This window comes from Oncorhynchus mykiss, chromosome 5, assembly GCF_013265735.2.
Source record: "Oncorhynchus mykiss isolate Arlee chromosome 5, USDA_OmykA_1.1, whole genome shotgun sequence".
In the NCBI taxonomy this organism is placed as follows: Eukaryota; Metazoa; Chordata; class Actinopteri; order Salmoniformes; family Salmonidae; genus Oncorhynchus; species Oncorhynchus mykiss.
The window spans coordinates 36,931,737-36,957,951 of NC_048569.1; the positions used below are offsets into that span (position 1 = coordinate 36,931,737).

General features: G+C 42.5%; 1 protein-coding gene across 5 annotated transcripts; it reads left to right on the plus strand.

Annotated features, from left to right (window-relative positions):
- Positions 1-25,905, plus strand: LOC110523723 (E3 ubiquitin-protein ligase RNF34). 5 transcript variants are annotated; one of them, XM_021602665.2, is made up of 9 exons: positions 1-129; positions 328-363; positions 15,287-15,505; positions 19,297-19,680; positions 21,529-21,594; positions 21,790-21,991; positions 22,221-22,256; positions 22,456-22,497; positions 24,031-25,905. In XM_021602665.2, the coding sequence occupies exons 2-9, from the start codon at positions 355-357 to the stop codon at positions 24,213-24,215; spliced, it is 1,143 nt and encodes a 380-aa protein (XP_021458340.2). In that variant the 5' UTR covers positions 1-129; positions 328-354; the 3' UTR covers positions 24,216-25,905. The 5 variants fall into 5 exon arrangements, with proteins under 5 accessions (XP_021458340.2, XP_021458341.2, XP_021458337.2 ...); XM_021602662.2 differs by having other exon boundaries at positions 2-129; positions 19,243-19,680; XM_021602663.2 differs by having other exon boundaries at positions 11-134; positions 19,243-19,680.
- The last annotated feature ends 310 nt before the right edge of the window (positions 25,906-26,215 follow it).

Here is a 26,215-nt window from a genome sequence, read left to right on the forward strand (position 1 = left end):
ATGCTCATTCTGCAAATACACAGAGAGCTTCTGAGAGGGAAGACGTAATGGTGTGATTCCTTGTGCCCTTGCAATGGTCATCATTCTAATATTACTCGACAAATTCCAGAACCGGGAGTCGGAATGAAGGTATGGTAAGCCAATTGCAATGTCAAAGTATCTGTGTTATTATATTTTTGCACAACCGGCTTGCATTCTATCTATTTTACAACTTTCAATTACGGTTGTCGACAAATATTTAAACAAAATGTCAATTTCATATGCAGTCAAACCCATGCAATGTTATAAAATTACAATACATGAATTGTGTTGTCGTTTGCTTTAAAGGGTTGCAAACTCTGATTATACGGATGCATGTATAAGGTGAGTAACATTCATGTTTTTACCGGTTGGAATATTTTCTCAGGGTTGAAATATTTATGTTGCGTTCTATTTATAATGGCATCCATATATGATATTATATGTTGATGGTCATGAGCGCTTTCTGACCCTCAGTCTGACACTAGTGGACTGTACCACTGTGCACCAGTGTCAGACTGGGACCACAGTGCGATGTCTATTCCATTTCCCAGCGTTAATCTGCTATAATGAGATCAGTATACTGCAGTCAATGAGTGAGGAAATATTTGTGAGATTTCTGGTCTGTTGATAAATACCCGTACTTAGTTAGCCTTTGGACTCAGTAATCTCTACAACTCACTGACCGGTAGTGCTACAACAGGCGAGAACAATAACAATGGTGATGGTGAGGTGGAGGATGGATGATTATGAAAAATAACCCCCTTGCACTTTGTCAGTGAGAGTATCCAACTTGCGGGAAAGTTATTTACCTCGTTTTAATTAACCACCTCTACCCCCTTTTTAAAAGTCCTGTTTCTTGCAACACTAATGAGTATCAGAGTATATAAAGATTTTCTAAATTGAGCAATTATTTCCAATGGTAATGTTTGGCTCCGATCCAGCATATCAGTGTTATGTTATACAGCAGGCAGTTGTCTTTGAAATTGCAATAGTATCACAAGGCGCTTTGCAAAGTAAACATAAGGAGTTTATCCCCACCCATTGTAGGGAGGTGAATACTTTGCAGTGAAGACGTACTGTATCTTCCTTGTATATGCAATGAAGGAACACATTGATGTTAGACAAGTGTCGATACAAATGCTGGCTATGATTGTTCAAAGGCCTATCATAAACACATGTGTATTATTGCATGTTTGTGTAACATCTATATCTTCAGGTATTCCATATTGTCCTTGTTGTCTCAGTGCAGGTGAAAGGTCACCTGGTCTTCTTTCTGATCATGACAAACCATAATCTGTCCCAGAGAGAACGCCGTGATGTTTTGTTGACTAATCTGGTTTATATTGAAAATGAGCTTTTCAGTTCATGAGAAATGGAGGATGATAGCTGAAATACAGTACGTGCAGAAACACACATGAACCGTTTTTTGTTGTTGTTGTTGCAGTCGGTGTATCGTGCGTTTTTCAGGTAATGAAATGATACTGCATTCTGTTACTCAACATGACTTCTCTTGAGTTCCATTGAATTGTCATGGGGACTTGTTCGAGACAGGTCTGTTGCTCATTGGGGTATATTGTTTTATTGTGCAAGAGAATTCACTCAGGATAGGTTGACTGCCATGACACAGTTCTGAAGTCCAAAATGGATTTGGACCTGTGAGATGAGCTATGGTTTGTTGGAATGAAATGTGATACATACTCAGAAAGGTATCCGTTTATTAAATACAGCAGTCATACTGTATTTAATATCACAGGAGCAGACGCACCACTTCATTTTTATTTCCTGCAAACAAAATATTCCCTGATCCAAATCACTATTTTTTATTAGAAGGAGCTGTCCTCTTCCACCCCAAGAGTAAGTGTTTAAAGCAGTTGTTCTTCACTTCTTTTTTTTTTGACTGCGTAAGAATGAGGTCTTATTTCTAGATGTGCCAACAGCCTTTAACCCATTTAATCTCATCAGTCACAATAGTGAGAACAATATTTTGGTACTTTAAAGGTTTTAGAGAAGTTAAAGTTGTACTTATCAACAACTAAGCAATATATTAGGGTGTCTAGTATGATTCAGAGAAGTTTCATATGATTTCTCAAAATGGTCACAAGACCACAAGCAGAAATCTCCAAGGTGTCCTTTTCCTGATGAATTTGGCACCAGAAGTCTGTATTCAACAGCTTAAAAACTAAGAGAGTTTCATTCCAAATTTGTCTGTAAAATGTGCTTTTATTGTTTAAAGAAATTCTGAAATACATTGGTGTGTTTTTTCCCCAAAATCTAATCAGTATGTTTACAATCTATCACTTGACGGTTTCATTTCAGAGAGACAAATAATCCTGGTTTTTTTTATATATATATATCCGCCTCACTCTGAGAGGAAGAAGTAGTACTACTAGGTTTTACACAGTCAAATGTAACAAATAACTACATTTCTAAAAAAGAAAATAATAATTCAATACGGTAATATGAGGTCTATACATTGGACATTTGAGTCATTTAGCAGATGCTCTTATTCAGAGGGATTTACAGTAAGTGCATTCATCTAAAGATAGAGCTAGGTGAGACAACCACCTGTCACAGTCAAATATACAGGATACCAACATTCCATTCCAGCTAAACAAAGGATACATAGCATTTTGCACACCAAAAATAAAAACAACATCTGAGAACAGTAATATTTTAAACACACATGAAGGGACCCATAAGAAATAATTGCTGATGTAAAAACACAAATGTGAAAAATTGGTGAATACAGTGTTTTGGGAATAAACTCTTCAAATACATTCATTTAAAAAATAAATATTTTTAAATATTGTCTTTTGTAAATCTAATGTTTAAAGGGTCTAGTTTACATATGTGCCTTCATTTTCAATACATTGAATCCATGATGCTTGTGGCATATACATATCTTAGTGGTCACATGTGTGATCTAATTTAATATACAGTGCCTTGCAAAAGTATTCGGCCCCCTTGAACTTTGCGACCTTTTGCCACATTTCAGGCTTCAAACATAAAGATATAAAACTGTATTTTTTTGTGAAGAATCAACAACAAGTGGGACACAATCATGAAGTGGAACGACATTTATTGGATATTTCAAACTTTTTTAACAAATCAAAAACTGAAAAATTGGGTGTGCAAAATTATTCAGCCCCCTTAAGTTAATACTTTGTAGCGCCACCTTTTGCTGCGATTACAGCTGTAAGTCGCTTGGGGTATGTCTCTATCAGTTTTGCACATCGAGAGACTGAAATGTTTTCCCATTCCTCCTTGCAAAACAGCTCGAGCTCAGTGAGGTTGGATGGAGAGCATTTGTGAACAGCAGTTTTCAGTTCTTTCCACAGATTCTTGATTGGATTCAGGTCTGGACTTTGACTTGGCCATTCTAACACCTGGATATGTTTATTTTTGAACCATTCCATTGTAGATTTTGCTTTATGTTTTGGATCATTGTCTTGTTGGAAGACAAATCTCCATCCCAGTCTCAGGTCTTTTGCAGACTCCATCAGGTTTTCTTCCAGAATGGTCCTGTATTTGGCTCCATCCATCTTCCCATCAATTTTAACCATCTTCCCTGTCCCTGCTGAAGAAAAGCAGGCCCAAACCATGATGCTGCCACCACCATGTTTGACAGTGGGGATGGTGTGTTCAGCTGTGTTGCTTTTACGCCAAACATAACGTTTTGCATTGTTGCCAAAAAGTTCAATTTTGGTTTCATCTGACCAGAGCACCTTCTTCCACATGTTTGGTGTGTCTCCCAGGTGGCTTGTGGCAAACTTTAAACGACACTTTTTATGGATATCTTTAAGAAATGGCTTTCTTCTTGCCACTCTTCCATAAAGGCCAGATTTGTGCAATATACGACTGACTGATTGTTGTCCTATGGACAGAGTCTCCCACCTCAGCTGTAGATCTCTGCAGTTCATCCAGAGTGATCATGGGCCTCTTGGCTGCATCTCTGATCAGTCTTCTCCTTGTAAGAGCTGAAAGTTTAGAGGGACGGCCAGGTCTTGGTAGATTTGCAGTGGTCTGATACTCCTTCCATTTCAATATTATCGCTTGCACAGTGCTCCTTGGGATGTTTAAAGCTTGGGAAATCTTTTTGTATCCAAATCCAGCTTTAAACTTCTTCACAACAGTATCTCGGACCTGCCTGGTGTGTTCCTTGTTCTTCATGATGCTCTCTGCGCTTTTAACGGACCTCTGAGACTATCACAGTGCAGGTGCATTTATACGGAGACTTGATTACACACAGGTGGATTGTATTTATCATCATTAGTCATTTAGGTCAACATTGGATCATTCAGAGATCTTCTGGAGAGAGTTTGCTGCACTGAAAGTAAAGGGGCTGAATAATTTTGCACGCCCAATTTTTCAGTTTTTGATTTGTTAAAAAAGTTTGAAATATCCAATAAATGTCGTTCCACTTCATGATTGTGTCCCACTTGTTGTTGATTCTTCACAAAAACATACAGTTTTATATCTTTATGTTTGAAGCCTGAAATGTGGCAAAAGGTTGCAAAGTTCAAGGGGGCCGAATACTTTCGCAAGGCACTGTATATAGTTTATCATAGCAGATGATTGCTTTTTTCAGTAGATTCAAGTTGAGTTGGGTAATGGATATACTTGATCAAGATTATTTTACAGATGGTTTTCCATTAGCGCCAACATGTTTAAATCAGGGGGAATTGGCCATGTATGGACCCATAAACTGAATTTGTGTAATAACGTAACAAATATTTAATGTCAAAAGGTGTCTTTAGTGTCTCTTACACAATGGTAGACCTGGTTTATGTGAGTTTTGCTGAATAGTCACAAGGGTTGACCTGGTTTATCAGAGTACTGGGACATACCCATACGAACCAAGATAATTGGCTATTTGGGCTGAGATATACAGGTGTAGATCTGGGTTATATTAGTATTGGGACTCAGTCAAAGGTGTAGACCTGGTTATTACTGGAACTGAGGTGCAGGGTTAGACCTGGTTTACAGTTTATGAGTATTCAGGCTTTGCAACATGATATCATAGGAAAACGTCATCCTGGCACCTTTTTGCAAAAAGGTAAAATGTTGAATTAGCTAATGTTTTTCTTAATACATTGCAGTCAATGGGAAAAGATGAGCGTCACAGGGTTGATATTTTTCTCAATACATTGTAGTCATTGGGAAAAGATGAATGTAACAAGGTTAATGTTTTTCTCGTTTATTTAATGTCTGCCTCTCACTATTTACTTCCTCTTTATCACCCCCTCATTCTCTTTTCACTCCCTCCCCCTTCTTTAAAAATCCTCCCACTCTCACCCTCCCTCTCTCTCTTTTTCTCTCTCTCCTCCCCCTTCATTCTCTCTCCCTCCTTCTTTTCCTGCCTCTCCCTCCTCTTATCTCTCCCTCTACTCTCCCACAGACAGCCGATAGACAGACAGACAGACAGACAGACAGACAGACAGACAGACAGACAGACAGTTTCAAGTCCAAAAAAAGAAAGAAAAAAAGACCAATATCCTCTTCTGAATTCATTCAGGAATTCATAACAATGCTCTTAGTTTCTGACTTGCAAGACCATTGTGTCCAATGGTGGTGAAACATTATTTTGGGGCGATTGACTTTCATATGCCAGGTCCCCCAGTCACAAATATGTACAATTTGGGAAGATTCAACCTTTTTAACCCTTTGAAACTGCCCATATGACCCCCTATTAAGTCACTTTCTGTAATCATAGGATTAAATGTACAGCCTCCTGGGGACCCTCTTTAATGATGCCCTGAGTTTCAAGTCTTTACGTTAAGAATTGACCGTTCTACAGAGGATGGAAGACAGTGTTTTTGTGTAACTACAGGGAGAGAATGAAGGACCATGTTGAGGATGAATTAAGACACTTCCTTTTGCCACAGGAAGCTGAACCACAACACAGGGCATCCCTATAAGGTCACGATTGGTTGCGTGCAAGGACGATTAGCTATCTCAATCGCAGTTAACGGAGCTTTATGATTATGTGAGGGGTGTAGGTAATTTCTATGGAGAGAAATGCCTTGTTCTCTGTAGGACCAAGTATTCAATGTGAAGAGTTCATTTCACATGGTCAGATATAGGCTTGGGTTCATCGGTAGTGTCTGTTGAACGACCCCATGCGTGATTTCTCTTTCTAGCCTCAACCATTCTGCCAATGTCACTCAAAAGCACATTAAATCTAGTTCAGGCTTCAAGCGAGGCCTAACTTTCTGCCATGTAGTGGGAAGAGGGGCAAATTAATTAATTGTTAATTGGAATAAGGTTAGGGTTATGCCAATCTGTCACATTTATTTATAAAGTCATTTTTACATCAGCAGATGTTTGTACAGAAACCCAGCCTAAAACCCAGAATGGCATGCAATGCAGATGTAGAAGCATGGTGGCTAGGAAAAGCTCCATAGAAAGGCAGGAACCTAGGAAGAAACCTAGAGAGGAACCAGACTCTGAGGGGTGGCCATTGTGTCTAGGGTTGAGGCATTAACCCTAGCTTCATGTCCACATTGCAGCTCAACCCTAAACCTAGCCTCAATCCTAACCCTAACTTAATATCAACTCCCGGCTCAACCCTAAACCTAGCCTCAACCCTAACTTCATATAAACTCCCAGCTCAACCTTATCTGTAACCCTGTCCCTAACTCTAACCTTAACCCACACTTCGTCTCCACATTTTGGCTCAACGCTTCTGCCGATTTCACTCAAAAGCACATTAACTCCTGATCAGGCTTCAAGTGAGGCCTACCTTTCTGCCATATGTAGTGGGGAGAGTGGGAATTGAATTAGAGTATGGGGGTTACCTGGCCTCCACAATCACCCGACCTCAACCCAATTGAGATGGTTTGGGATGAGTTGGGCCACAGTATGAAGGAAAAGCAGCCAACAAGTGCTCAGCATATGTGGGAACTCCTTCAAGACTGTTGGAAAAGCATTCCAGGTGAAGCTGGTTGAGAGAATGCCAAGAGTGTGCAAAGCTGTCATCAAGGCAAAGGGTGGCACCTTTGAAGAATCTCAAATATATTTGATTTGTTCAACACTTTTTTGGTTTCTACATGATTCCATATGTGCTACTTCATAGTCTTCACTATTGTTCTATAATGTAGAAAGTAGTCAAAATAAAGAACACCCCTTGAATGAGTTGGTGTGTCCAAACTGTTGACTGGTACTGTATATGTATAAGGAATTTGAAAATTATTAATTCTTTTTTTAGCAATTACATTTAATTTTGATACTTAGTATATTTAAAACCAAATACTTTTAGACTTTTAACTCAAGTAGTATTTTACTGGTGGACTTTCACTTTTACTTGAGTCATTTTCTATTATGGTATCTTTACTTTTACTGAAGTATGAAAATTGGGTACTTTTTCCACCACTACAAAACGCTATATAATAAAAAAAATTGAAATGTTGATATATTCACTTTTATTGTATGAAGAATTTATGAAAGAGATTGGTGTGTTTTTTCACTATCTAATCATGGTATGGGGTTGTTCAATGACAGACATGCATTTGTTTGAAATCTATCACTTGATGGTTTCTTTTCAGAGATAAATAATCATTTTATTTTGCTGAACAATATCCCCCTCACTCTCGGAGAAATAAGTAGTACTGATAGGTTATACACAGTCAAATGTAACAGAAACGACATTTTGAATAAAGAACTGTACATTTGTGACATCAGTATAAACAGTACAGTAAAATGAGATCTGTAGGTTAGACATTTTTGTAATTTAGTAGATGCTCTTATCCATAATGACCTACAGTTAGTCCGTTGGGCTTAAGATAGCTTGGTGAGACAACGGCATGTCACGGTCAAATATATAGGATGCGAACATTCCATTCCATCTAAAGAATGGATAAATAGCGTTATTTTTGAATACGCATCTAAAATCTATGAATAAAAAAACAATAGAGGAGAACAGTAATATTTTACACACACATTAAGGTACCCATAAGCAATCATTTCTAGTGAAAAAACGTGAAGAATTGGTGGATTTTGCGTTTAGGAAGAAAACGTAAATTATTTGCACAGTTTGTCAACCTTGTCTGGTCTTTGTTCTTTAGGGAATGTCTTACACTGTCATATAGTCTGCAAAAAAAGGATGATAGAAGTCAAAGGTCAGAAGCATTTAATATCACAATGCTCATCAGCAGGTCCAGCACATCATGAGATAGACATTTTAACAGTGTAGAAAACAGTCAAACATGACAGGTGGGGTTAAGCTCCCCCCCCCATCAGATAAAACTGCCCACAACCAGGCATGTTATAGTAATTAATATTTAATCTTCATGATCAGTAGATGAGATATTAATAAGCGCAAAGAAAGTGTAGATATTGGTAACAGAGTAGTGCACTGTAGTGTAACTCTTGTTTGCAGGTATCTCTTGTATGCTTTGGCAGTCCCTCCCTGCAGAGCTTACTGGGTGCTAATTGAGGTGACAGGGGAAAGCTCTGCCTCTGGCACTGGGCCAGATATGAGTGATTTTATGGCCAGACCGCTGTGCCTCATCTTGGTAAATCTAGCAGAAAAGAGGAGGAAGGGTGTAGTAATGGCCCACTGAGTGACTGTCCAAAGGGAAGGGGCGCATCTGAGTCATGGTGGCTCATTTACATTTTAAAGTCGAGGGGTGTGAATACTGTAGCATTGACATACAGTGCATTCGGAAAGTAATCGGACCCCTTGACTTTTTCCACATTTTGTTACATTACAGCCTTATTTTAAAATTGATTAAACAATTGTTTTTCCCCCTCATCAATGACAAAGGGAAAACAGTTTTTTAGAAATTTTGGGAAATGTATTACAAATAAAAAACAGAAACACCTCATTTACATATAAGTATTCAGACCCTTTGCTATGAGTTGAAATTGAGCTCAGGTGCATCTTGTTTCTATTTATCATCCCTGAGATGTTTTTACATCTTGATTGGAGTCCACCTGTGGTAAATTCAATTGATTGGACATGATTTGGAAAGGCAAACACTTGTCTATATAAGGTCCCAGAGTTGACAGTGCATGTCAGAGCAAAAACCAAGCCATGTGGGTGTAGGAATTGTCCCTAGAGCTCTGAGAGGATTGTGTCGAGGCACAGATCTGGGGAAGGGTACCAAAAAATGTCTGCATTATTTAAGGTCCCAAGAACACAGTGGCCTCCATCATTCTTAAATGGAATAAGTTTGGAACCACCAAGACTCTTCCTAGAGCTGGCCACCCGGCCAAACTGATCAATCAGGGAGGAGAAGGGCCTTGGTCAGAGAGGTGACCAAGAACCCGATGGTCACTCTGACAAAGCTCCAGAGTTCCTCTGTGGAGATGGGAGGACCTTCCAGAAGGACAACCATCTCTGCATCAATCTAATCAGGCCTTTATGGTAGATTGGCCAGACGGAAGTCATTCCTCAGTAAAAGGCACATCACAGCCTGCTTGGAATTTGCCAAAAGGCATCTAAAGACTTTCAGACCATGAGAAACAAGATTATCTTGTCTGATGAAACCAATATTGAACTCTTTGGCCTAAAGGCCAAGCGTCACGTTTGGAGGAAACCTGGCACATCCCTACGGTGAAGAATGGAGGTGACAGTATCATGCTGTGGGGTGTTTTTCAATGGCAGGGACTGGGAGACTAGTCAAGATCGAGAGAAAGATGAACGGAGCAACTTACAGAGAGATCCTTGATAAAAAAAAACTGCTCCAGAGCGCTCAGGACGTCAGACTGGGGCAAAGGTTCACCTTCCAACAGGACAACGTCCTTAAGCACACAGCCAAGACAACCCAGGAGTGGCTTCGGGACAAGTCTCTGAATGTCCATGAGTGGCCCAGCCAGAGCCCGGACTTGAACCCAATCAAACATCTCTGGAGAGATCTGAAAATAGCTGTGCAGCGACGCTCCCCATCCAACCTCACAGAGCTTGAGAGGATCTGCAGAGAATAATGGGAGAAACCCACCAAATACAGGTGTGCCAAGCTTGTAGCGGCATACTCCAGAAGACTTGAGGTTGTAATCACTGCCAAAGGTACTTCAACAAAGTACTGAGTAAAGGGTCTGAATACTTATGTAAATGTGATGTTTCAGTTTTTATTTTTTATACATTTGCAAAAATGTATAAACCTGTTTTGCTTTGTCATTATGGGGTATTGTGTGTATATCCGTTTTAGAATAAGTAACAAAATGTGGAAAAAGTCAAGGGGCCTGAATTTAAAATGGATTCAATTGTGATGTTTTTGTTACTGGCCTTCGTGCAATACCCTCTACACACAATGTCAAAGTGGAATGATGTTTTTGTTACTGGCCTTCGTACAATACCCCCTACACACAATAAAAGGAATTGTCCAATGTTTTTTTTTAAATGTAACAAATTAATTAAAAATGAAAAGCCGAAATGTCTTGAGTGATTAAGTATTCAACCCCTTTGTTATGGCAATACAAATGTGCTTAATAAATCACATAAGTGGCATGGACTCACTCTGTGAGCAATAATAGTCTTTAACATTATTTTGTTATGACTACCTTATTTCTGTATCCCACACATAAAATTATCTGAAAGTGAATATCAGTCTAGCAGTGAATTTCAAATACAAATTTTACCACAAAGACCAGGGAGGTTTTCCAACTCCTCGCAAAGAAGGGCACCTATTGGTAGATGGGTTAAAATAAAAAAACAGACATTGAATATTTCTTTGAGCATGGTGAAGTTATTAATTATACTTTGGATGGTGTATCAATACACCCAGTCACTACAAAGATACAGGCGTCCTTCCTAACTTAGTTGCCGGAGAGGAAGGAAACAGTTACAGAGTAATGGCTCCAGTGTGGCGCAGTGGTCTCAAGCACTGCATCACAGTGCTTGTGGCGTCACTACAGCCCCGGGTTCGATCCCAGGCCGGCCGTGACCAGGAGACCCATGAGGCGGCACACAATTGGCCCAGAGTCATCTGGGTTAGGGGAGGGTTTGGCCCATTGCGCTCTAACAACTCCTTGTGGCGGGCTGGCACTAGTGGCCAGTTGTAGTGTTTCCTCTGACACATTGGTACGGCTGGATTCTGGGTTAAGCAAGCAGTGCGGCTTGGCAGGGTTGTATGTTGGAGGACTCATGGCTCTCGACCTTCGCCTCTCCCGAGCCTGTACGGGAGAGGCGAGACTACCAATTGGGTATAAGTAAATATATAAACAATTGTTACAGAGTTTAATGGCTGTGAGAGGATCTACATTGTAGTTACTCCACAATACTAACCAAATTGACAGAGCGAAAAGAAGGAAGCCTGTACAGAATACAAATGTTCCAAAACCTGCATCCTGTTTGTAATAAGGCCGTAAAGTACAACTGCAAAAAATGTGGCAAAGAAATTCACTTTATGTCCTGAATAAGAAGTGTTATGTTTGGGGCAAATCAAACACATCACTAAGTACCACTCTTCATATTTTCAAGCATGGTGGTGGCTGCATCATGTCATTGGCAAGGACTAGAGTTTTTTAGGATAAAAAGAAACTGAATAGAACAAGCACAGGCAAAATCTTAGAGGAAAACCTGGTTCAGTCTTCTTTCCAACAGACACTGGGAGACTAATTCACCTTTCAGCAGGACAATAACGTAAAACACAAGGCCAAATATACAATGGAGTTGCTTACTAAGACAACATTTTAATGTTGAGTGGCCTAGTTACAGTTTTCACTTAAGTAATGTGCAAATATTGTATAATCCAGGTGTGTAAAAGCACTTTCTTTTTTTCTTTATTTACCTTTATTTAACTAGGCAAGTCAGTTAAGACATTCTTATTTACACTTAGGGACTTACCCAGAAAGACTCACAGCTGTAATCGCTGTCATAGGTGATCCTAACATGTATTGACTCAGGGGTGTGAATACTTATGTTAATGAGATATTTCTGTATTTCATTTTCAAGAAATTTGCTAACATTTCTAAAAACATGTTTTCACTTTGCCATTATGGGGTATTGTGTGGAGATGGGTGAGAAGTTAAATTTTATTGAACCCATTGTGAATTCTGCCTCTAACACAACACATTTTGCAATAAGTCAAGGTGTATGAATAGTTTCTGAAGGCAACAAAGCAAAATATTATCGGTAAAACTGGAACTAGAAAGTGAGCTGCTGTGGTCCTTTCTGTTCAGTTTCACAATAAGCTTATTGCTGTAATGTATTTCCGAGAAGACCTTCTCTTTCTCAGTGCAGTCAGTTCTACATTTTCCATCTAGCCATCTGACATGCACTTATGTAACTGAGGTGAGATCACAGGGCAGGCCTGAGTATTGTGGCAGTTCATGGCTGAGCAGAGCTTTATTTGTGGACAGCGGAGACCCCTGCTCGTAAAATATACACTGGCTTCTCTTCTGAACTCCGACAGAGCCACATACTGTATGCTCATGTCAGCTCTTGATTCCCCAGACCGTGGAACAGAAGACATATTCTCTCTCTCCCAGCCCCTCCCTCATCCTCTCATCAGTATGCTCCAAGGAGCTGCGCCTGAGATCACACCATCTTGGGTCTGAGGCTCTGGAGTGGACAGTCTTGCTGTCAGTAAAACATTGATCAGGCAAACATGTCACATGCACTGTACGGTCCTCTTATGGTCCTTGACCACACTAATATCCCTAAGTGCACCTACTCTACCAGGTCATAAGGCTGTCATAACTGAGAAATTACCCCACTGCTCCCACAGTAACCATAGAAGTCTTTACGTAGAGAAGATGTTTTCACCTTCCTCTCATCTGGTGTTTTTTGTCTATAAGAGCTGTGGTCACTTTCCTGCTGCAATGTTGTTATTCATTAGATAATGGACAGAAATGTATTGATTAATTGCAACATCCCCTATGGACTAGCTCATTAGGACAGGCTGTTTGGGCTCTGGTGTAGAGGTCGACCGAATATGATTTTTCAACGCCAATACCGATTATTGGAGGACAAAAAAAGCAGATAACGATTAATCGGCCGATTTTAAAAATAATAATAATAATAATAAAAATAAAATGTATTTGTATTAATGACAATTACAACAATACTGAATGAACACTTATTTTAACTTAATATAATATATCAAAAAAATCAATTTAGCCTCAAATAAATAATGAAACTTGTTCAATTTAGTTTAAATAATGCAAAAACAAAGTGTTGGAGAAGAAAGTAAAAGTGCAATATGTGCCATGTAAGAAAGCTAACATTTAAGTTCCTTGCTCAGAACATGAGAACATATGAAAGCTGGTGGTTCCTTTTAACATGAGTCTTCAATATTCCCGTGTAAGAAGTTTTAGGTTGTAGTTATTATAGGAATTATAGGACTATTTCTCTCTATACCGTTTGTATTTCATATACCTTTGACTATTGGAATATCTTATAGGCACTTTAGTATTGCCAGTATTGCCAGTGTAACAGTATAACTTCCGTCCCTCTCCTCGCTCCTACCTGGGCTCGAACCAGGGACACATCGACAACAGCCACCCTCGAAGCAGCGTTACCCATGCAGAGCAAGGGGAACAACTACTCCAAGTCTCAGAGCGAGTGACTTTTGAAACGCTATTAGCGCACACCCCGCTAACTAGCTAGCCATTTCACATCACATCGTTACACCAGCCTAATCTCGGGAGTTGATAGGCTTGAAGTCATAAACAGCAGAGCTGCTGGCAAAATGCATGAAAGTGAATGAATGCTTATGAGCCTGCTGGTGCCTACCATCGCTCAGTCAGACTGCTCTATCAAATCATAGACTTAATTATAACATAATAACACACCGAAATGCGAACCTTTGGTCATTAATATGGTCGAATTCGGAAACTATCATTTCGAAAACAAGACATTTATTCTTTCAGTGAAATACGGAACCGTTCTGTATTTTATCTAACGGGTGGCATCCATCAGTCTAAATATTCCTGTTACATTGCACAACCTTCAATGTTATGTCATAATTACGTACAATTCTGGCAAATTAGTTCGCAATGAGCCAGGCGGCACAAACTGTTGCATATACTCTGACTCTGCGTGCAATGAACGCAAGAGAAGTGACACAATTTCACCTGGTTAATATTGCCTGCTAACCTGGATTTCTTTTAGCTAAATATGCAGGTTTAAAAATATATACTTCTGTGTATTGATTTTAAGAAAGGCATTGGTGTTTAAGGTTAGGTACAAGTTGGAGCAACGACAGTCCTTTTTCGCGAATGCGCACTGCATCTATTTTAAACAATGCAGGACACGCTAGATAAACTAGTAATATCATCAACCATGTGTAGTTATAACTAGTGATTATGATTGATTTTTATAAGATAAGTTTAATGCTAGCTAGCAACTTACCTTGGCTTCTTACTGCATTTACGTAACAGGCAGACTCCTCGTGAGGCAGGTGGTTAGAGCGTTGGACTAGTTAACTGTAAGGTTGCAAGATTGAATCCCTGAGCTGACAAGGTAAAAATCTGTCGTTCTGCCCCTGAACAAGGCAGATAACCCACCGTTCCTAGGCCGTCATTGAAAATAAGAATGCGTTATTAACCGCCTTGCCTAGTTAAATAAAGATTAAATAAAGGTGTAAAAAAAAAAAAAACGGCAAAATCGGCGTCCAAAATTACCGATTTCCGATTGTTATGAAAACTTGAAATCGGCCATTCCGATTAAACGGTCGACCTCTACTCTGGTGCTTGACTCAGTCATTTTCAACCTCAAACAGACCCAAAGAGTTCTCATAGTAATGTATTTGCAGCCCGCGTCCTGTCTTTTTTTGTGTCTTTCACCCTGTTCGTTCCAGTCTGAGAGACTATTAAGTCTTTCTTCTGAAGCTCTATAAACCGTAACATCCGCCTCTGCTGCTCCACTGTTCACAGGCCTCTGAATACGTTCTGTTCTGAATACGCCGGCTGCCGCCATGCACTGCTACACAATTTTCAATGCACTAGGATCCCGGAGACTGTATTACAATATTTCAATGCCTTTTGTAGAGGAACTCAGGAGCCACAAAGGCATGTAGTTCATTGAGGGGAAAGGTTGTTGAGCAGCGGAAGATCACACTGAGGCATTGTGGGATTCAGGGACAAATGACAAATAAAGTGTGAAGTCTGAGATCCTTTCCCTTAGTGATGTGACCTGCAACAAAAGTTGTAAAAAAGGGATGAAATTGGGGCACTGTATTGATTGCATTGCAGGCTACTATGATTTCAGTACTGCCAAAGGCATATTGTTTATGAACCTACTGGGATGGATAATAGGACTCTAAACTAGGCATTCAAACTTGGAGAACAGACGTGCATGCTGTGTATGTTTGTGTCGTAGGCAGGGGCATCGTCCATGTGGGCATCATGCTGCGGGCTGCTGAACGAGGTGATGGGCACCGGGACGGTGCGCGGGCAGCAGCCAGGGTTCGGGGCCGGGGCGGGACCCTTCCGCTTTGCCCCCAGCGCCGGGTACTCCACCTACCCCCCCACCAGCGCAGGGAGTGTAGGTCAGCTCTGCAAGGCCTGTGGGCTGGCCTTCTCTGTCTTCAGGCGCAAGGTAAGTGGTGAGGGGGATGATGTTTTTAGTGTGTAAAAGAATGACGATGATGATGTTGTTTATGATGAGAAAGCTGATGAGGACAGTGTGTAAGAAGATGAGGAGGAGGAGGAAGAATGCGCCCCTTAAAAATAAACAAATAAAACTAACTTCCATATGAAGTACTCAATCATAATGGCCACACCAGGGCACCAGCTTAGACTGCAGACAGGTAAATGGCAGAGTGTCTCTAGGCGTTGTCTGACAGTGTGGCATGCTGGGACAGCGATGGAAGCCCCTGGAGCGTTCTCTGAGCTTCCAGGCTCAGACTGCTCTATCAGCCCGCTCACACCTGTTGCTATGCCGATGGCAGATTCAGTCCCGGGTTATATTATAACCACACGTGTGTGTGTGTGTGGCTCAGCTTGATATTTGTGTCATGAAAGCAGAGGTTCAGGGGGATTAACACTGATGATTGAAGAATAGATCTGTCAGAGTGGTCCGCTGCTCATTTACACACCAATGACATGGAAAAATCTCCATTCAAACTGGCTGTCCGTCAGTCGATTCATCTGAATTGCCTCAGTAAACCAAGATAAGCTTGTGAATGTCAGGAATATCTGGGCAATTTGCCATATAATATTATTTAGATTTTATGTGCCAAGAAATGAGATAAAGTCCTCCTCTGTCCTAGAACATGGTGATGTCATAGGGAATCAAATCAAATCAAATTGATTTATAAAGCCCTTCTTACATCAGCTGATATCTCAAAGTGCTGTACAGAAACCCAGCCTAAAACCCCAAACAGCAAGCAATGCAGGTGTAGAAGCACGGTGGCTAGGAAAAACTCCCTAGAACGGCCAGAACCTAGGAAGAAACCTAGAGAGTAACCAGGCTATGAGGGGTGGCCAGTCCTCTTCTGGCTGTGCCGATCATTCAGAGTATCTCTACCGCTCCTGCTGTCTCTAGAGAGTTGAAAACAGCAGGTCTGGGACAGGTAGCACGTCCGGTGAACAGGTTCCATAGCCGCAGGCAGAACAGTTGAAACTGGAGCAGCAGCACGGCCAGGTGTACTGGGGACAGCAAGGAGTCATCAGGCCAGGTAGTCCTGAGGCATGGTCCTAGGGCTCAGGTCCTCCGAGAGAGAGAGAGAGAGAGAGAGAGAAAGAAAGAAAGAAAGAAAGAAAGAAAGAAAGAAAGAAAGAAAGAAAGAAAGAAAGAAAGAAAGAAAGAAAGAAAGAAAGAAAGAAAGAAAGAAAGGAAGGAAGGAAGGAAGGAAGGAAGGAAGGAAGGAAGGAAGGAAGGAAGGAAGGAAGGAAGGAAGGAAGGAAGGAAGGAAGGAAGGAAGGAAGGAAGGAAGGAAGGAAAAAAGAAAGAGAGAAAGAGAGAAAGAGAGAAAGAATTAGAGAGAGCATACTTAAATTCACACAGGACACCGGATAAGACTCCAGATATAACAGACTGACTCTAGCCCCCCAACACATAAACTACTGCAGCATAAATACTGGAGGCTGAGACAGGAGGGGTCAGGAGACACTGTAGCCCCATCTGACGATACCCCCGGACAGGGCCAAGCAAGCAGGATATAACCCCACCCACTTTGCCAAAGCACAGCCCCCACACCACTAGAGGGATATCTTCAACCACCAACTTACCATCCTGAGACAAGGCCGAGTATAGCCCACAAAGATCTCCGCCACGGCACAACCCAAGGGGGGGCGCCAACCCAGACAGGAAGATCACGTCAGTGACTCAACCCACTCAAGTGACGCACCCGTCCTAGGGACAGAATGGAAGAGCACCAGTAAGCCAGTTACTCAGCCACTGTAACAGGGTTAGAGGCAGAGAATACCAGTGGAAAGAGGGGAACCGGCCAGGCAGAGACAGCAAGGGCGGTTTGTTGCTCCAGTGCCTTTCTGTTCACCTTCACACTTCTGGGCCAGACTACACTCAATCATATGACCCACTGAAGAGATGAGTCTTCAATAAAGATTTAAAGGTTGAGACCGATTCTGCGTCTCTCACATGGGTAGGCAGACCATTCCATAAAAATGGAGCTCTATAGGAGAAAGCCCTGCCTCCAGCTGTTTGCTTGGAAATTCTAGGGACAGTTATGAGGTCTGCGTCTTGTGACCGTAGCGTACGTGTTGGTATGTGCGGCAGGACTAAATCGGAAAGATAGGTAGGAGCAAGCCCATGTAATGCTTTGTAGGTTAGCAGTAAAACCTTGAAATTAGCCCTTGCCTTAACAGGAAGCCAGTGTAGAGAGGCTAGCACTAGAGTAATATGATCAAATGTTTTGGATCTAGTCAAGATTCTAGCAGCTGTGTTTAGCACTAACTGAAGTTTATTTATTGCTTTATCCAGGTAGACGGAAAGTAGAGCATTGCAGTAGTCTAACCTAGAAGTGACAAAAGCATGGATGAATTTTTCTGCATCATTTTTGGACAGAATGTTTCTGATTTTTGCAATGTTACGTAGATGGAAAAAAGCTGTCCTTGAAACAGTCTTGATATGTTCGTTCAAAGAGAGATCAGAGTCCAGAGTAACGCCGAGGTCCTTCACAGTTTTATTCGAGACGACATCAAGATTAATTGTCAGATTCAACAGAAGATCTCTTTGTTTCTTGGGACCTAGAACAAGCAGCCATCCACTTCCTTATGTCTGAAACACAGGCTTCCAGCGAGGGCAGTTTTGGGGCTTCACCATGTTTCATCGAAATGTACAGCTGTGTGTCATCCGCATAACAGTGAAAGTTAACATTATGTTTCCGAATGACATCCCCAAGAGGTAAAATATATAGTGGAAACAATAGTGGTCCCAAAACGGAACCTTGAGGAACACCGAAATTTACAGTTGATTTGTCAGAGGACAAACCATCCATAGAGACAAACAGATATCTTTCCAACAGATAAGATCCAAACCAGGACAGAACTTGTCCGTGTAGATCAATTTGGGTTTCCAATATCTCCAAAAGAATGTGGTGATCGATGGTATCAAAGCAGCACTAAGATCTCGGCGCATGAGGAAAGATCGGTCTGACACCATTAAAAGGTCATTTACCACCTTCACAAATGAGTCCTTGTTTTGGAAAGCTGTTGGCTAGCAAATTTGGCAAATCCCTCTCATTAGCTGTAATTAATATATTTCCAAAAACAGGAAAGTTAAATGACTCCATGATGCCAAATAATTAATTAAATCTAGTAATTAATTGATCAGGAGGAATGGACATGACTGGCTGATGGGATCGCCTGTCTTCTAAATGTGTGTGGTGACTCTTCCTCTCTCTACTCCCTCTCTCCCTCTCTCTCTCTCTACTCCCTCTCTCTCTCCCTACTCCCTCCCTCTCCCTACTCCCTCGCTCTCTCTACTCCCTTTCTCTCTCCCTACTCCCTCCCTCTCTCTACTCCCTCTCTCTCTCTACTCCCTCTCCCTCTCTCTACTCCCCCTCTCTACTCCCTCTCCCTCTCTCTACACCCTCCCTCTCTCTACTCCCTCTCTCTCTACTCCCTCTCTCTCTACTCTCTCTCGACTAACTCTCTCTCTATTCCCTCTCTCCCTCTCTCTATTCCCTCACTCTCTCCCTCTCTCTATTTCCTCTCTCCCTCGCTCTCTCCCTCTCTCTACTCCCTCTCTCCCTCTCTCTACTCCCTCTCTCTCTCTACTCCCTCTCTCTCTCTATTCCCTCTCTCTCTCTCTCTCTCTCTCTACTCTCTCTCCCTCTCTCTACTCCCTCTCTCTCTCCCTCTCTTTCTCAGCACATTTGCTCGGACTGTAAGAAGAGTTTCTGTGCCCTGTGCTCGGTGCTGCAGGAGAACCTCCGCTGCTGTACCACCTGTCACCTCCTGCGCGGCACGGCCTTCCAGAGACCACAGCTCATGGCGCTGCGCGTTAAAGACCTGCGCCAGTACCTGCTGCTGCGCAACATCCCCACAGACACCTGCAGGGAGAAGGCGGACCTGGTGGACCTGGTGCTCTGCCACCTGGAAGCAGGGGAAAACACCTCCACACAAGGAGCTGTAGAGGAGGAGGAGGAGGAGGAGGACACAGACAGCCTGCACTCCCTCCCCCACTCCCTCCACGCCTCGCCCCCCTCAGCCACACGACGCTCCGCCTCGGAGCAGTCGGTGCTCTCTGCCTCCCAGGGAGACGCTCCTCTCAGCCGGAGTGACAGCTCAGGGACCGCTCAGAGCCAGGTGTGACGACACACAACACTCACAACACACTCACACACCCACACACTCACACACGCATGCACAGTCGCACACGCACGCGGACACACACACACACACACACACACAACACATCCACACACACAACACACTCACACGCGCACGCGGACACACACACACACACACAAAACTTGGTCCCATTCCCTCACGTCTGCCCCCCTCTGTTACTGCCTTCCCTACTCTTTTGACATCTGTCCTACTTGTTTCAAAGCTAATTAATGTGAAGCTTGAAGAGCACATGGCACGGATGTGGGAAGCATATTTGTCAGTGTGAAGTCACAGCTAAGCATAACAATCAGCAACGTGCAATCTGTTCTAGATCTCTAGTGCTGGTTTGTAGGGCTATGATTGTCCCCAGTCCTACTGAAAGTAACCCCCTGGGAAAACCATATAGGCTAAATATAGGAGCATGAAAAGCTTCCAAGCAGTCTAGTAATTGCAGTGTAGTATTGCAGTCAGGCCCTGTTCTTTGCAGCCAGAAAAAAAAACAGTTTGATACAGTCTGGTGCTGTGTGTGTTTGACATGAATGAGGTGCCTCACTCACACAGGGAAAAGCCCAGCGCTACTGCAGTGAGCTGACGTCCACTTGACTGACTGTTGGAAACAGCTGCGTTTACAGTGTCACCCTGGGAGCTGGAGCCAGTCAGCAACAGTCAAGGCTTAAACCCTTTGCCTGTTAAGCTGAGTCGGTTATGTCACGCTCAGTCGCACACAGGCTGGCTTCTGATTCCTCTCAACCGCACAGCTGTAACTGAGAAGACAGAGAGAAAGAGAAAGACAACAGTACTTCTCACATCTCTGTCCCTGGGGTCATCTTCGGCATCCCAAACATCAACATCCTCCTATTGTGATACCTCTAGCACTGTCTTTGCTGCTATCGAGGAGAGATGTACTCGGACAGTGATGTGTGGTTGTCTCACCAACTATCTTAAGATGAATGCACTAACTGTAACGCCCTCGGCTGGTTATGGGCATCGCTGGTGCCCGGTGCTTGCACAGCGGTTCGATCGTTCGAGCGTGACATCTGGGCTGGGGAGGCTAGCACGCCACCAACAGGACTGCTGATGCATTATTAACGCAGGTGCATGCTGGGAGCCTGCTGGCTTATTGGTCCAGCGGAATGTGACGGAGGGAGCGCGTGTGTGTGCATGTGCGACCAGGGACGTCAGCGTCCCCCGACCCCTACACACCCATCCCTCATTGTGATGTCACACCAGAAGAATGCCCGGCGCCTGCACCATTAGCTAACTGCTTTATGTGCTATGGTCCAGTGGAGACAGAGACGATGGGAGTCTAGGCTACTCTCTTCATTTCACATAAAGGGCTAAGTTAATGTAGGGCAATATGCCGCAAGCCAAACGCATTCTCACCAGACTCACTCTGCGTTTTTGCTGCATCCCTGCCAAGACCATTGGATTCTGGTCGCAGGCAAACTCCTAATAAAGCCATCGCCTTCAAAAAAGGGAATAGTTAACCACTGATTTAAAGATTAGAAGAAGCAAATGATGCTGAATACTAAGTGTAACACGGACGACCTTTTAGAGGACACGCCTCCATACCGAATTTCCTTATCAGACATTTTAAGAGAGCCATCAAATATCAATGTGATTAACTGCAAGTGGAAGTCTCGTGATTAGAGCCCACCCTGTGGTGTTTTATAGACATTCTGATTTGTGGGCGAAAGAGTGAGGAGCATCCTGTCGGGGGAAAAAAACAAGTATTTCAAAGCTGCTTATCTGCTTTCATACCATTTCAAAAATTGAATCTGACCGTCTTTTTGATCTATGTTTTGTTTTCTGTGGAAACCCCAGCCGCATGGGGAAGCTCCAACCATCCCCCTCCTGCACCTGGAACCTGCCAGGGAACCTATCATAGAGGTGAGACAGCCAGCTCTGCCTCTGTCTCCCCCGCATGTGTTTAACTGAAGAGAACTCACTGACCCACTCTTGTGAGAGGATTCACTCTGTGCTATTGCTTCAATGACCATGGCGTTCACTACAAAAACCTAGTCGTAGTTGAACTTGTTGGCTTGCACATGTTTTCTGAAGGGCCTCCTCTTCTCTCTCTGGTAGGTCAGTCCGGTGACGCAGAGGAGGATGCGGGCCTCTTTGTCTGACCTGGATAATGAGGGGGACATTGAGAGCCTGTCTGTTCGGCAGCTCAAAGAGATTCTGGCCCGTAACTTTGTCAACTACTCTGGCTGCTGTGAGAAGTGGGAGCTGATCGAGCGGGTACATCGGCTCTACAGGGAGAACGAGCAGAACAGGAAGTCCAGTAAGCACCACGTTGAATCATTTCCTCCTTTACCAACCAACCTCAACCTCAGCTAGAACCCATAGTGATCCTGTTAATAACGACCATTGTAGCTTATCAATCTCCAGTTAAACCCTATTTTCAACCATATAGAAACTTAAGAAAGTTAAAACATCTTTTTTTGATTGGTGTTATTTACAGTTCCAGATACAGCACAGTACTAAAAATGCATTTCTTGATTTTATTTTAGTGGAAAATGTCAGTAACATCAACAGCATGACCGCAGGTGAGCATTCAACACTATCGTTGGGTTGTATATAACATGCACATATTTGTGTGAAAGTGTGACTTCTCATTCACTGCTGGATCAGATGACTGTGTACAGGAGTTGTTCTCAGTACTACGTGAGGTGGAAGAATTGGAGTAGGAGCTTGTATCCTGTTAGAATCACTAATGGCTCTTTTGGTATGTGCTTTCATTCTAAGTGGTGGCATATCCTCCACCTATATGCAATGGTGCAGTGGGAGGTAAGGCATTATTGTGTAAAGCATGTCTAACTCCACCATCATCCCAACTGCAAAACCACAGAGTGCTCAGCACTGTCTTAAAATACAACTCTCCATATTGATGCATGCTGAAGTCTAATTTCCGTCGGATCCTGATCATATTTCCCGGCATGGTTCCATGTTGTTCTCATTTCCATCATCTCATTAGTACTGAAGGCCTGTCGTTCATCCTGTCATTAACGCGGTCCCTAACAACTCTTACCTCGTTACGACCCGTCATATTATTTGAATCCCACCATCTTCATCAGGTTTCATTGTAGTGCAGGTCTTTGAGACACCCTTCCTAATAATATAAAGGGCTTGAGAGTTGCATTATACCCTGCTGTTTAACACACTAAGGGTTGTTCTGGAGAGAGACCAGTTAACCCTGCTGTTTAACACACTAAGTGTTGTTCTGGAGAGAGACCAGTTAACCCTGCTGTTTAACACACTAAGTGTTGTTCTGGAGAGAGACCCGTTAACCCTGCTGTTTAACACACTAAGTGTTGTTCTGGAGAGAGACCAGTTAACCCTGCTGTTTAACACACTAAGTGTTGTTCTGGAGAGAGACCCGTTAACCCTGCTGTTTAACACACTAAGTGTTGTTCTGGAGAGAGACCCGTTAACCCTGCTGTTTAACACACTAAGTGTTGTTCTGGAGAGAGACCCGTTAACCCTGCTGTTTAACACACTAAGTGTTGTTCTGGAGAGAGACCAGTTAACCCTGTTGTTTAACACACTAAGTGTTGTTCTGGAGAGAGACCCGTTAACCCTGCTGTTTAACACACTAAGTGTTGTTCTGGAGAGAGACCCGTTAACCCTGCTGTTTAACACACTAACTGTTGTTCTGGAGAGAGACCAGTTAACCCTGCTGTTTAACACACTAAGTGTTGTTCTGGAGAGAGACCAGTTAACCCTGCTGTTTAACACACTAAGTGTTGTTCTGGAGAGAGACCCGTTAACCCTGCTGTTTAACACACTAAGTGTTGTTCTGGAGAGAGACCCGTTAACCCTGCTGTTTAACACACTAAGTGTTGTTCTGGAGAGAGACCAGTTAACCCTGCTGTTTAACACACTAAGTGTTGTTCTGGAGAGAGACCAGTTAACCCTGCTGTTTAACACACTAAGTGTTGTTCTGGAGAGAGACCCGTTAACCCTGCTGTTTAACACACTAAGTGTTGTTCTGGAGAGAGACCAGTTTAAACTGACTATTGACACACTACATACATCATGTAGCTACTGATCAGAGGAGGCTGGTGGGAGGAGCTATAAGAGGATGGGCTCATTGTAATGGCTGGAATGGAATGAATGGAACGGTATCAAACAGATCAAATATATGGAAACCACGTGACTCTGTTGCAATTATTCCATTCCAGCCATTACAATGAGCCCGTTTTCTGAGGGCTCCACTGCTACTGATGTAGGGTATGTGAATGAACCAGAGAAGACGGCCATCCTCAGGCTGCGTACTGCGTAGGGTAATGCTGTTTCCTCATACCTTGTTTCTCTCCACAGATAGTATGAAGGCTCAGCTGGCCTCTGATGATCACCTGTGTCGCATCTGCATGGACGCTGTGATCGACTGTGTGCTGCTGGAGTGCGGCCACATGGTCACCTGTACCAAATGTGGGATGAGAATGAGCGAGTGCCCCATCTGCAGGCAGTACGTGGTGCGGGCCGTGCACGTCTTCAAGTCTTAACTCTGCCGTGGGCGAGCATTTCAGCCGAGGACATTGAACCTGTGGCAGAGTGTGCACATGCTCGAAAACCTGAATCTGTAGTGAGGGAGTGTGAATGGGCTGTGCACGTTTCCAAGGATGCAACAGACGTGCACATCCTCCAGTTGAAATGACATGCAGAGCAGACAGCTTCACACAGCCTAACTTCTATTACTAGAACTACAAGTCCCACTCCCCCCCAGTGATGGTCTGGACCCCACTAGCTGCACTGACTGACCTTCTACAGGTCTTTAGTGTAACACACACTGAACCGTTCCAAAAATAACTACAATATCTTATTTTACAGTGCTTCAATTCAGTTTGTAGCATTTAAAAAAAAAAACGTATAATTAACCATGGAGCGGAGTTGGTCCCATGGATGCTTGAATTGGATGTGATCGTTCATGGTGCGTGGCTGAGGTGATCAAGGTGGAAATGATGACGATATTCCAGGGTTAGAGTCGATATGGTTTACACACTCCTGTCACACCAGGCTATACTGTACGTATCTCCTTCACTGTTCTTTAGTATGTGCAATATTTAAAAAAAGAGACTTCTATGTGTGAGTGAGGGACTGTCTGTCTATAAACCAGTCTGTATGTTTCTGTGCTGTTTCGTTCTACACACACATCGTAGGGTGTTTTAGGTGCCAAACTTCACACCACAACTACAGTACATTACTGATGTCTGATTGCGGTTTCTATGCCAAGTGCCACTCCTCACTTCAGGCCATGCATTGTAGATTGGAGCAGCATCCAACCCAAACTCAAATGAATCAAATGTGTTCAAGCTCCGTGATTGGTTAGATTGTAGGGAAACACTTGAGCCACATGCTATGGGTTAGTAAGGGGCTTCAGTTCAGAGTTGTTCCACCCATCTCTTCTTGCATGTGTTTAGTCAGTCACAAGTGATATCACATTATGATCAATATGTACTATGTTGATGATCTTGTTTGGCTTGGATAAGGCTCCCGTCTACTGCACGCTGTCTACTGTGGTAACATGCCATACACTGTGGCTGGGTCATCCCGTGCTTTATATTCCTGTGCTCTGTGTCGCTTTTATTAAAGTCAGGCATGACTGGCAATGTGTCTCTGCCATTTAATTAAGCAATATCATGCCATTTATTTTTCCATAGGTGTTTTGTCCGCTTGTGTTGTCCATTGGCCGTGCTCAACTCGAGAAGTAGGTAATCGGTGCCTATACTTAAACATATCTTGTATCATGTTGTGGGTGTGTCTTGTGATATCTCTAATATTTTTTTAAGAGAATAAAAAGGAAGCATAACTTAAGTCTATTCTACATTAATCAGTTGATAAAATACAGCTTCTGTTCTTTCAGATTTTTTGAATGACTTTAAAAGAGTAGCTACTGATGCCTGTGGTACGTTATAGCAGAAAAGCTTATTGCTGTAAAATGTATTGCATAGGATATCTAATATTGTTGTTTACTGATATGTAATCTATAGACAAATCTATTTTTCCATTTGCTTTGGAAGTCTTATATAATTTATTAGCATTAATTGATATTTTTGAGAGGTTGAATTGCAATTTTTTTCAGAATGTAAATGCACTTAATTTGATCAGATGAATATGATGTTCTGCCAATCAAAAACAGGGCACTTACTGATCATGTGACAGCTCACAATTAAAGTTCTCTCCTTTTCCTTTGGAGAATTTCTTGTTCTTACCTGCTGGGATCCATTTATACATCACGCACGGTAGCGAACTCTGTCACTGTGTTTACATGTTTGTTCATTATAATCCTGCTACTTCTCAAAAAGATGCCACTTGTAGGCAGCTATATGATATTAAAGTATAATGAGTTATATGGGCATTCAATGGAATCCTGGATCTTTGAACTTCTTATTTTGGTAATTACAAGATTATACCATAAAATAATAAGCAAAGATCCTGTAATTTTTTTAACACACTTCTTGCTGTATCCGACTGGCTACCATCAATGAATTGTTTATTCCCGGTT

Coding starts and splice junctions, on each gene's coding strand:
- LOC110523723 (XM_021602662.2), top strand. Junction 21,992..22,220: donor CGAGCAGAACAGGAAGTCCA/GTAAGCACCACG, acceptor ATTTTATTTTAG/TGGAAAATGTCAGTAACATC. Junction 22,257..22,455: donor CATCAACAGCATGACCGCAG/GTGAGCATTCAA, acceptor TTTCATTCTAAG/TGGTGGCATATCCTCCACCT.